Source organism: Zonotrichia albicollis, chromosome 1, assembly GCF_047830755.1.
Source record: "Zonotrichia albicollis isolate bZonAlb1 chromosome 1, bZonAlb1.hap1, whole genome shotgun sequence".
NCBI classification, from domain to species: Eukaryota; Metazoa; Chordata; class Aves; order Passeriformes; family Passerellidae; genus Zonotrichia; species Zonotrichia albicollis.
In genome coordinates, this window is record NC_133819.1 from 92,643,624 (window position 1) to 92,656,484 (window position 12,861).

The 12,861-nt window shown below is 36.1% G+C and overlaps 1 protein-coding gene across 2 annotated transcripts in view; it reads left to right on the forward strand.

Moving 5' to 3' along the window:
• Window positions 1–12,861, forward strand: part of GABBR2 (gamma-aminobutyric acid type B receptor subunit 2) — a 456,372-nt gene that overhangs the window by 212,826 nt on the left and 230,685 nt on the right. For both annotated transcript variants that reach the window (XM_074546963.1, XM_074546956.1), the window contains exons 4-6: window positions 929–1,030; window positions 6,403–6,468; window positions 11,806–11,997. In XM_074546963.1, coding sequence (XP_074403064.1) covers window positions 929–1,030; window positions 6,403–6,468; window positions 11,806–11,997 — 360 coding nt within the window. The remainder of the gene's footprint in view (window positions 1–928; window positions 1,031–6,402; window positions 6,469–11,805; window positions 11,998–12,861) is intronic.

A 12,861-nucleotide genomic window follows, 5' to 3' on the forward strand; every position in this document is an offset into this window, starting at 1 on the left:
CTATTTCTGCTATTACAAACAAATTAAATAGACAATCACTGCAATTGATGTGATCATAATTCTATTAACTTAAAATTGGTGTGCCACTCTCTTCATTTCAGTCCGTAATCATGTTGCAGACTAAAATTATTTTTGCTTATCTATTAGGAATAGTAATGTGAAACTGGTTTGGGAGTCGTGGGCTGGAGGAAAACCAGCAGCAATTAAGACAGAAAACCTTGAAGTAGTTATATGGCAAAAAAAAAAAAAATTGGAAAGCTAGATTACTTTGAATGTTGTCTGGCTTCTTTGTGATATTAGGCAGCTTAAAGAGGACAGTCTTGCCGTTATTAAACAGATGAGAAAATCTGCTAATACCTAGTGGCATGTTCCAGCTTCAAGCCAACTATACCTCTTGCTGCTCCATGGTGTGATGAGCAGTCTAAGAGAGGGGTAGGCCACAGAAGAGAAGTTCATTAGGCCTTATCAGCCCCTAAGTGATGTAAGCTAAGCTCTGCTGATTCATGATAGGACCAGCTGAAAGAAGGACTTGAGAATGTATAGGAGTTCCCTTGGTGGGCCTTTTCCCTTTATACTGTCTCATGCATCACTTTGGCTACAACAAAGTTTTTGGTCCTAACAGTCCTGGAAACACAAAAGAATTGTCCACCCAATGACACAAAGTGGGAGTTCAGTTTGTGGGACTGTGTGTGAACTTTTTTTGCCTCCCATAGTAAAGTCCTTTACGTGGTGCAGCCATTGACAGCAGATTGTGGTCATAGGGGAATAGCACCTTGATCGCATTTTAGGTGAAATGGAAAAAAACTGTGTGGGTGCATATATCATTGTCAAGATCATTGCTTGTCATTACAGGTATAAATGCAGTCCATCTGCTTCCTTCTCACTGGCTCTCGGTTCACTAGTTTGCCTTTTTCTCAACTTGTGACAGGTGAGGAATAATCTGACTGGCGTCCTTGATGGCAAAGACATCGAGATTTCAGATACTGAGAGTTTTTCCGATGATCCCTGCACAAGTGTAAAGAAACTTAAGGTATGTGTTGCTGTTTGATGAAAAAGAGAAAGTGGTAATGGGTTTTTTTCTATGAAGAGGCGTAAGGTAATGAAATTTGTGTTAGAATGATGTATTGCTGAATTCTGTTGCATAATATTATCAAAAAATAGCATTGTGAGGGCCTAAGTACTTCTTAAGTTAATGAAGGTTATGTGTATAGTAAATATTTTTAATAGTTCCTGATAGTGATACTAAAAAAAGGAAGTTGTTGCTGGCCTAATATTTGCAGTTAAAGCCCCAGTCATAGTTGATGTATACATATGATGTACCCATGTGAAAACTTTTGAGGTTTGGAACCAGAACCCTTTTAAGGTAAATTATCATGTAGAAAGAATATTGAGCCTCTTTCCATTAGCTTCATTATACATTTTAAATTGAATTCTTTGCTTACATCATCTGCATGATTTCAAATGAATCATAAGGAAAAAAGAAGAAAAAAAAATTTGGTAGCAGAATCATTTCCCATCGTTCTCTTATTATACTGATTTATTAGACTTCTGGCATCTCATAAAATTAAAACTATATTTTAGCCTTCCCATGCAGTACAACCAGCAATAAACTAGACACAGGAGAGATGAATATTAAACTGCACAGGAACATGAAAAAAATGAACAGCAGGAGAAAGCACTTTTAAATGGCGAAGATCAAATTGTTTCTGGCATCAAGTGCATATGATACGCAGTCAAAACCACAATCTGGCAAATGCTTAAATAGTGTAAAACAGGTTACAAAAAAAACCCTTAATAAACTATATTATATTTTAAAAATTACATTAAAGCAATATTGACCTGTGTAAGACTAGACCACTACTGAAGCTGGAAAGGTTTTGGAGCATGATAAGCTAAGTGGACTTTATTATTTTCACAATCTAGAGATGTAAGCCTGAGCATTTAAAATATTAATAAGTAAAGTTTGTGTTTGTGGAAAGCCGTTTGTGTCTGTCCAGTCTAAGAGAATTAGCTTTTTCTGTCTGGAAACCTGTCTGGGTTGAAGGGACTCCAGTAGGTGTTACAGTGAAGTCTTTATTTTTGACTAGGAATGGTGTAATAACAAGGAAAAAAATGCATATTAAGCATGCATCTTTAGGCTGGAAGTCAGAAGAAGCAATGGTATCCTAGCTGTCCTCTGCATCAATGACATGCTGGGTTGTTTTGCAGGGAATTCCAGATGACTGAACTTACAGTATATTTGTTATCTCTTGATTTCTTCTTCAAAACAAATTAATAAAATAATAAACAAGCAATTATCCAGAATATTGCTTGCTCTTGACAGAAACATAAGGTTAGTTGTCCTTAGGTGCATGTTTGAAACAAAATTTAGCTAAACAATTCTAATCATGTTAATTCCTTTCTTCAACATGCAAACCTCATATCTAAAGTAAACTGGTATCTGCTTACCTGAACTGCATTTTATTTTTGCAAACACATTTAAATTAATGAAATTTATGATTATGGAATGGAAAATAGTAAAATCTGGCAGGATTTGAAGAAATATAGCTTTATATTTTATATTTCTCTTGGTAACAGCTTAATTTCTACTGCATTGACTGCACAGTTAAAAGGTAAATTTAAGCTTAAGGATATCTTTAAAACTAATTTTTGTGTTCAGAGAAAGGGATGGATTTGTACATCCATGTAAATGCTTGAAAATTCTAAGAATGCACAGACAAGTTGCAAGAGCAATAATACTTCTACTTCCAACTTCTTTGTGTCTTGCATGTAGGACAGAAGAATTAGCATCATGGTATGGTGGGAGTTGGTGTCCTCTGGTTCACCTTCACCATCAGTGATTCCATAGCTAAGGTCAGAGGCTTATCTCTAGCTCTTCAAGTGGGCATCCAAGCATTTAGAAGGCAGAAAGAGTGGCTACCTCTTTTGTCAAAGTTACTCAGGATTTGTAGATTTATTGATAACCTCTTGACTGTCAGATATGTGGTAAAGGATAAGACAGAGTGTCTGAGCTATTCAATTTAGGTATCTCATAAAGAGCCTGCCAAGGCGTTGACTTTTCCTGGCAGATGAGATATTGTAGCAATCCTTCTCTGAAAAGCTGTATAATACAACATTGTGGTGTTATTCATTAGAAATGAGGCAGATTAAAATCTGCTCAAAGAAGGGAAGCTCTGAAGGCTGAAAAAAAAAATAGCTGCCTATTTCAGCATAATGTGCATCACTCAAAATTCTGAAAAGGCTAAAGGGTGTCTCGTGTCTGAGGCTGCTAGAAATGGCAGTGAAGGAGACAAGTTGTTGTTCATCCCTCAGCAGAGCATCTTAGGTGTGTTGATCCTCACTCTCTTCAGGGTTTCTAATACTTAGCTCCTGGTGCTACCAAGGCATTTTTTAATTATTAGCCAAATAATATCCTCACCTATGAGAAAGAAAGAAAGAAAGAAAGAAAGAAAGAAAGAAAGAAAGAAAGAAAGAAAGAAAGAAAGAAAGAAAGAAAGAAAGAAAGAAAGAAAGGAAGGAAGAAAGGAAGAAAGAAAGAAAGAAAGGAAGAAAGAAAGAAAGAAAGAAAGAAAGAAAGAAAGAAAGAAAGAAAGAAAGAAAGAAAGAAAGAAAGAAAGAAAGAAAGAAAGAAAGAAAGAAAGAAAGAAAGAAAGAAAGAAAGAAAGAAAGAAAGAAAGAGAGAGTCATTATTTTTTGAGGCTGTGCTATAGTCTTAATTTATAAAACATGTTTTTATGCAAAGTTTGCCACAACTGTGGGTAAATGAAATGTAACTGTTCTTCATTTTCTTGTTTGAACTTCAGTCCATATGGGAACATATGTATTTCTTACTGAGGGGCAAAGCTTAAATGTTGATATTGCTACTGTAATCTCTAGGAAGAGTAAATATGACAGCTCACCATCTGGCAAACAGTCTAAACATTGGTCTTTTTATGTAAGTGCAGTTTTGGGAGTTGCCTTCCCCCTGGGATGTTTTTAATCATCTTGTAGATCACCTGCCTAGTTCCATGAATTAAAACCTCTTCTGTCAAATATGTTTTAGCTCCATGCAAGCAATTTACAGCTCTCTGAATAAGAGACTTGGCACTTGCTGGGATCCAGTGGATGATTTCTTTGATCCCTATGAGGAAGTTCCACTGTGTTAACTTGCATCATTCTGCAAGGGCTTGAGTAAAGGATATCCTTGCAAGGAAATCATGCTGGTTTACAGTCAGTTAACAGTATGAATGAAGGGGTAAAGAAGTTATTCCCAGCAGGCATCTGATGTATCTCCTAGCATGAGTCTGTAATGTGGACTTTGACCCAGGAGCACTGACGTGAACCCGGCTCTGACACACTTTGGTGCAGACACCATTGTCCGTGCAGATAAAACCTCTGCAAGGGACTGGAGCTATGTGCTGTTGCATGAATTTGAAGCTTCAGTGTCTCTTATGTGAGATGGAGTCAGCAGACCCAAGCCTGGCATCCAATGGATCCAGGCTGATTTGCAATATTGAATGCAATTCTTTGAGAAAAAATTTGGGGAAAATGTGGAAGGGAGTGCAAAAAGTGGAGTTCAGGAGGAAGAGGCAGGCTGAGGAGTGTGTGCACAGAGGAAGATGCTATGCATGAAAGAGGAAGAGCTGTTGTACAGACTTTCCTAAATTAGCTCCTAAATTATATGTGTTCTGACACAAAATTAAAGATTGCATACCAAATTATGTGATAACCAGGTGGAAGCAATGTCTTAAGGTGTGAAACCATACAGCCCAGGCACTATGATTTCAGTCTGAGTGTTGTCACACAGCCAGTGGGCAGCATTGCTGCATGTGCACTCTGGGATTATTATTTATAGAGCCACATGGTTTACATATTTTGTTTATTTGTTTGCTCTTTTAATTGGTTCTCATCATGTTATAAAATGGAAAGGAATTTCTTCAATTTTAAGTTTAATTATTAGGTGCTGTGCCATTTATTTTTAATCAAACTCTGCTTTTCTTTTTTTCAAATATTAAGTCTGCATTTTTATGTTCAGAGCAGTCAAGTGACTCAGAGCTGAGGTTCCAAGAATAACTAAATTATTTTTAAAATGTGAAAAAAAGAAATAGTAGATGAGGTGAGGGTTTTTTTTGTGCATAATTCCTAAATCTATTTATTGACCTTACAAAAACTGTAATACTGTTGCTGTAATTTGTATAATTTGTTTGTTTAGTTTCATGTAACCTTGTTAGATTTGTTTATAAAGAATCTAATCCACTTGAAAAAGATTTACATTACTTTATCAGTCTGCAGCTAAATATAAAAATGAAGAGGAGCAGGCTTACTGAAAATGCACAGGTTCAGAATGAGCAAAGAACATCACATTATTTCTGATTTAAACCGTGCTAAGAGTGATACTGTTTTCATGCATTTAATTACAGAGGCATTCTAATATCTTACTGCACTGTCCATCATAATTTTTTCTGCTGAACAAGAAATAAACAGTGAAATTATCTGAGCTAAAAATCTTTGACAAATTGATTTAATTAAAACTGAAATGTTTTTTGCCACTGAAAATCATGCTGAAACATATGTTTCTTTTTTCCGTGGAGAGGGAAAGAGTTATTAGTAATTCTAAACAGGTCTTATATGAAAGAAATGAAAAATTTGATTTGCTCAAGCTTTTGCAGAGAACTCTGCCATTGTGTGAAAGAAAAAGTAATGTGAAGCCATAAAAGTGTGTTTTATGGATATTAGAAGTAATTTTTCATGTTAGGGAGAGGTTAGTCCTGTTCCTGGAGTAATATTTTCCTGCATGTGTTCCTATATTTAGGAAGACTCTCTTAATATGTTTCTAAGTATGAAAGTAAAATTGTCTTTGGACTTCAGTCATAGGTTCTTAAACTGTGATGATTTTTTTTAATGTGTGGAGGTGGGAGGGAGTAGAGAGGGAGTTGACAATGGGTTGTAGTTACTGTAGAGAAGGTACTGTATATGTAAAGCTTTTAAAAATTTCTTAAGCAGGTGAAATATCAAGGCATTTGATCTCACAAATCTCATTTGTTAATTTTTCAGTTTTATTTCACGCAGACAGTGATAAGTTCATGTCTTCAACTGGTTCTAATACGCAAAATTGTAGAAGAAATATTGCAAAGAAGCAAAAGAATATTTGATATTTTAGTGTTTTTGAATACTAATATTTGACTGTAGTATCAGTTTAACTCTCATTACTACTATAGACTAATAATTTTCTACACCTCAGCTTTTTTTTTTCTTATGCGGTTCTTCAAGTTCTTGGACTTATAGAAGATGAAATAGTTCTGTAATTATTCTGTCTGCAGCTGTAATCTGTGCTAACTCCCTGCATGATCTGAATGGCCAATTAAAGTGGTATCTGGAAGCTGTGACTGTGTTTAACTGCCCTGTATTTTATTCCATCTGCAGGGCAATGACGTTCGGATAATCCTTGGCCAGTTTAATGAGGAAATGGCTGTGAAAGTTTTCTGCTGTGTAAGTAAATACATTTAATTGCATATCAGAATAAAGAATGTGCTGCATTTGATGAAAAAGTAACTTGAGCATAAACATTTTTTCATGGATTTCAGCTCTGTGAAGGTTTATATCCTAAAGAGAGGTTACACATCTGCAGTTCCATTTCTCTTTCAATAAAATACTTCGTCTTCAGTGAAATTTAGACATAGACTGCATGGTTAGCTTCTTCTTATTACTTTCCTGTAGTGGAATTAAGTGCTAAATCAAACTCGAGCATTTCTCTTCACATCAGATCCAGAGAAATACTTGCATATGCTGCAGCAGATAGAGAGAGAACTGCAGGATCTCAGTCTTGTCCAAGAGCTGTGTTCTGGAGATAATATCTGTGTGTATGGGCTTGCCATGTTTGCTTTTAAAGAATAAGAAATTCAAGCCAGTTCCTATACATCCTAACTCAGCAACACTAATAATTTCTGCTGCTGAAAATGTTGCTAATTGTACAGTCGTCCTTCCCATCTGAACTGCTGTACATTTTGCTTGTATTACATGAAAGCAAATATTAGTTGATAAAAAATAAAGTTTTTTTAACCATAGCAGTAAGACTAGCAAACATAATATTCCCTATCCTCACCATTTGTTTATGCGAATGTGCTGCAAACCTATCCACTATTATGGCAATTAAAAGTAGCAGGACTAAAATGTCGATCTATACCTGCACCAACCTGAAAAAAATCCAAAAGAGAAAGATTTTAGTGGCCTAAGTATTGAGTTCTCACAGTCTAAATAGTTAGATTAATCACAAAACACAGTAAATATAATGGAAAAGCAATAAAGACAGTATCTAAATTTCCAAGGGTTTTTTTTAGCGTTCACTTAGTGAGGCAGTTACCTATCCTTGGAAGGAAAGTGAAGGCAGAAGTTCAAAATCTGACTGCTACATGTGTCTCAGATGCATTTTGGCTCTTACTCAGCAGCTGTCCCAGTTGGTGGCAAAATTTGGAAAGGAGATTGTAGAATATATTTGGAAGGAACAAAATCTGTTTTCATCCAAAAGGAAATGGAATGCATTATTTTATTTTTCATTCTTCTCATCTGTTATAGGTCTTTATTTAGAGATCTTTTTGTACTGCCATTTAAATTGGATTGACAGAGATAATCTCCTATTTTTTCATTCCTGGAAGAAAGAATGGTACTTCTGCAGCCCAGATCCTCCTCAGATCTCTTTGGGTTGGGCTGCATTTCCCCAGCAGAGGGGTCCTGGTCAGAATTATCTTCCAATCCAACATTAGCAAGAGACTGGCCTCATTTCTAGTTGCCCTTAACTTCTAGTTGCATTTCTCTAGAATACTCTTCCAAATCCATGTTCATGTGAGGCCACTGAAGAAATTCTTAGAATTCCTTAGAGGGGCAGGCTGTCTTTTAGTCTGCATCACTGTCAAATGAAGGGTTCCAGGGGGAGGATGTCTCTGTCACACGAGCACCGGCCGCAGTTTGGTCTGAACGTGGGAAATGCGTGTAACTCTCAGCGGTTTAAAGCATGATGGCTGCTTCTAAAGTACATTAGTGTCAAAAATAATAAGGTGGATTTTTTCTGGAGCCTGGAGAAATCTGAAATATCATGTATTTAGGCTTGTTTAAATGTATTTATGTGAGAGTTTCAGCAGGAGACTGAATGCAGGAGAGGGCAGTTCAAAGAAGGTCATTTATATATTAATGCGCTACAATATGTCATAAAGCTTGTTATTATTCATAAAATATATTGTTGACTCATGCACTCCTACAGATATATGCCTAAGAGCACAGTAATTTATATTTTACAAGTTCTTTAACTCTTCTTTTTCAGGTGTATCTTCAGACAGATTTCACTTGTGATTCCTTGTTATATTCTGCAAGGTTGCTGATGTCAGTCAGAAAAGGGCTTTGAGTTTGTTAAAGGAAGATGCTTTTTCCCTAATGCAATATTTATTTTTTTTTTCCTGATTGTGGTTTTATCCTAAATATAATTTGGTAATGACTTATGCAGGTGGTAAAACCTTTAAAGTTTGCCTCTCTTTTCTGCCTGGATTCAGCAGTCTTATTCTGTGAGGTTTCCTCAGGACATCCATAGGAGTTTATATAAGATCATAGAACCATTTAGGTTGTAAAAGACCTTTGAGATGGTCAAGTCCAGCCATTAATCCAGCACTGGCCAAGTCCACCACTAAGTAATGTCCCTAAGAGCCTCATCTGCACATCTTTTGAATGCCTCCTGTGATGGTGACTCAACCTCTTCCCTGGTCCCTGATAATCCTTTCAGTGAGGTCCCTGATAATCCTTTCTTAATATCGAATCTAAATCACCTCTATTGCAACTTCAGATCATTTCCTCTTTTCCTATTCCTTGTAGTTTGGAAGAAGAGACCAACACCCACACCAAGAAATTGGACTAAAAGATAGTAAAATTCAGTAGCAAACTTTAAATACAGGACAGGACTGGTTCAAGCCAAAGTGAGTCTTTGGCACGTCTTTCCTGCAAGGATTTAAATAATTTTAGCTGTTCATTTATCACCAGTGTCAAAAACAGTGAACAATTTTAGTTCTATGGGAAATCTTAGCTTTATAATTCATTTTCACCTCTGTGGGATGAATGTGATGTTTTCTTGGAATAGAAATTAGAGCCTTTTGGTCAAAACTTAGTACTTCAACAATCAACAAATTGCCAGTATTTGTTTGCTACACATAAGAAATCTCTATTGCATGAATCTCTTTGTTGTAAATAAGCATTTATTTATGGATTGAAACAAGAATGAAATGCTTTAAAAGAAAAAAAATAAAAATTCAGTTTCGCAAGGTCAGAAATTGTCCATGACAGTTTCCTGGCTGCTTGACAGCAACTCAGGGCTTTGCATTCTACATAGGGCATGGGAGAAAGATTAAGGAAAATGTATGACTACTTTATGCTGTTCTGGTGGTACAAAGCATGTGCAAACCTTCTTCAGCTTGCTCGTTTGCCAAAAAATCTTCCCCTTAGAAACTGAAAATTGTAAGTATTGGTCTATGAGCACTCAAACAAGAAAGATCCATGTGTTTCAAGTACTTGCATCTTTTAAGCATCAAAATCATCTCCATTTAGAAGAATCAACAGGGAGAAAATGGTGGCAAAAAAAGCATTATTTTGCAATAAGTCTTCTGGGACACAAACACTGAAATGTCTGAATACTGTCAGCTGTGCTGTCACTAGAAAAATCACTGCGTGATCATGGTGCTGAGCCTCAGAGGATCTGATTTTCTTCCTACTTTTGCCTTTCCCAGGCTACCTTTCAAGACCTGTCATTCCACCATGTCTCAAAGGAAGAGCTGACAGCTCTTAAAGTGTTTGTTTTGCCTTTTGTTATACCAGATTGTTGCAGAAATGTGAAAGTGTAACCAGTCTTTCAGGCAACCATGTTGGGAATGATCCCTTGTTTCTAGGATGAAATTTCTGGCTATTTTGAAACTTTCAATTTTCAGCTCATTTTCCAGGGCATTCACAGATTATGCAGGAAACAGTACAAGTGCTTATGCAAACAGAAAATTTCCAGCAGCTCTAATTTCAGAATAGCTCACAGCCAATACTTTCTGGCAACACACAATTTGATACTTTAATCTCTATAGAGCAGGGGAAGCTACATAAGACTGTTCTTCCCTAAAAGCACTATTCTGTGTCAGTTTGCATCCTCATGATTCGAAAACTGTCAGATAAAAAACACTGAGTGACTGAAAGGTCTTGAATGACCTAACTGTATAATGCAAACTCTTTTAGAAGGGAGTACTGCCGGATGGAATTGATGTTTCCCTCGCAGGTAGCCCTGGAATTCAGGGTCGCTGTAGCTGTGCAGGTGGGTAGGAGGACAGAAGCAGATATGATTTTGGAAGGGCAAATCAACAAGCAAGAGACAAACTATTTATGTGGATTGTGGAATAAGTAATATATGAGATGCGAGACACCAGGTTTCAGACAAGACTTTCAGGCAGCTTTGTATACAAAGGCATGAAATTTGATTTTGTCTGAACAAAAAATTCTGCAACCAGGGGCCAAATAAATCTGCTTTGTGCACAATGCTGTTATGAACTGAGTTGGCACCATTATAATAGACTTCATAGACTTGAAGCCCATTTTTAATTTGGGTATTAACATATTTAGGAGTTTTTCCTATTTCATATATTCTGTTATTGATCTTTATTTCTCTGATAGGCTTTTTGTATGATCTTTGGGATACTTTTCAAAACAGTTATTTCAGAATGACTAATATGTCCTGTTTGCATTCTTATAATTTCCTCCTTCCGTAATATTTTTTGTGAAAAAGAAGCAGTTTTTCTGTTAAGAGCTCTAAGCTTGCACTATGTATTTCTAAAAATTAGAATTTTTATCTTAGGCTTTCTATCTCAAGTATTGCTTGTGTTAGGAGCCAAAGAAGCATGAAACCTGCAGTTTTGCAATGGAGTATGACTGAAATGTCAGAAGAAAAATATCTAGTTGCAAGACAGTGAGAGAAACATCTGAGATAAAATTTGCTAAATTTATCCTAAAACACTCTTCCCAATCAAAGAGAATATTTGAGAATACATCAGCTTTTAGGTACAACAGCATATGTGCCTGACTAAGAAAGTATTTCTGTTTCCTGTAATATGTATCTGCTAAGTATTGAAAGGAGCTAACTATGATCTCAGTTCCTTGGACTACTATTGCCTGTATTCAGTATTACAAAAATACAGAATTTCGCATGAAGAAAGTTCTTGCTGAGAAAAAAAAAATCATTAAGATTTTGCTCTATCAATTCACTATTCACTCATGCTCCTCAGAAGGAACTGCTAATTTAATGTTACTGTGGTCTGGTTTTAGCAGTCACCTAATTCATATTTGCCACGTGATTCGATGCTGCCTATGATCCAAGTTTTCTTGGTAATCTAGTCCTTAGATTGATTTAAGGGTGATAATTACTTAATTTAAATATGGTAGCATGGTAGTTCTGTCACTCATGTAATAGTTCTGTTATAAAGAACTTTCTGTGGAAAGCTGTGCCTTCTGTTTGTGTTGTTCTTTAACTCTCTCAGTTCTAGAACACAGTTTCATTTGTCTGTTTTTTAGGAAATGATCCCCTGAAAGAAAAACAGGGTTTAGTAAATTCTCACTTCCTGAATTCTGAAGTCAGGAGTCTTCAAAAAAAGTCTTCATTATTAGCAAATAATTATTCAAAATTGTTTAAAATAGTTGTGTACTCCAATTACACCATCATGTCATTAATAATGAAAAAAAAGTTAACCAAAGGCAATTGGTTTTATGTTCAATACCTCTATTACAAAGTCCATTATATTTTCTGTTTTTCTTTTTTTGCAGGCTTATGATGAAGAAATGTATGGCAGCAAATATCAGTGGATTATTCCAGGGTGGTATGAAAATCTTTGGTGGGAAGCCTGGATTAATTCTTCACAGTGTCTCAGCAAAAATCTTCTTGCAGCCATGGAAGGTTATATTGGAGTGGATTTTGAGCCTCTCAGCTCAAAAACGAATAAGACTATATCAGGAAGGGTTAGTATTTTTCTTCATCTATTTTACTGTACCATCAATTGTCTCACTGCTGGGCTGGCACAGTAAAGCCCCAAGGAAGGAGGGGAAGCTAAAGGGCTCTTCTACCAAGTGACCTGGAAGTCATCACAGTTAGTTTCACTTCTTTCCACTAGTTAGCAATTTTAAAATATTTCCAAAACAAATCTAATTCTTTACAGGGTAAGAAAGCAATGAAGTCACTTGCTTCAAATCTGCCCTCTTTCCCCTGTCTGAACATTATAGTTAAATGTACATTAAAGTTTAAACTGCAGTCTTTAGTATCATGTGCGGTGTCACTTCAAGTTAAATAGTTAAGCACAGAAGCAGGAAACTCTTATATTTAAACCTATTTTGCAAATGGCCAATTTGAATGGTGATTTATGTCTCTCAGAACTAGGGAGCAGGAGGTGAGGCTTGTTTTAAATATAAAAATACATGGTGTTTCTATAAAGCACATCAAATTTTATCATAGAACAAATCCATACAAACCCTGACCAATGAATAAACATGCTTGATTTTGCTGCTTTTCTTCTTTTTTTTCCATCTGCCTTTCATGCCTTACTGAGTGAGCATGAAAGGCAACTTTACTGAAGGGTAGCTCATCATATGATGGCACACCATCCAGAGCATGGTGAACTTGTAAAATTGCCACTCAAAATTTCATACTGAGCAAACGGTTGCTCAAGTAAAGGTTATTTGATTTGTGTTATCCTGTAAAGTGTAATCAGACCACTAATTTGCAGGGATAGAGACTTATTCCCTGTTCCAGTATTATGGCTCACCAGTGTACAGTTTTGGTTGAATTGGAGCCTTTTGTACAAAAGTAAAATAAAGCATGTTGTCATT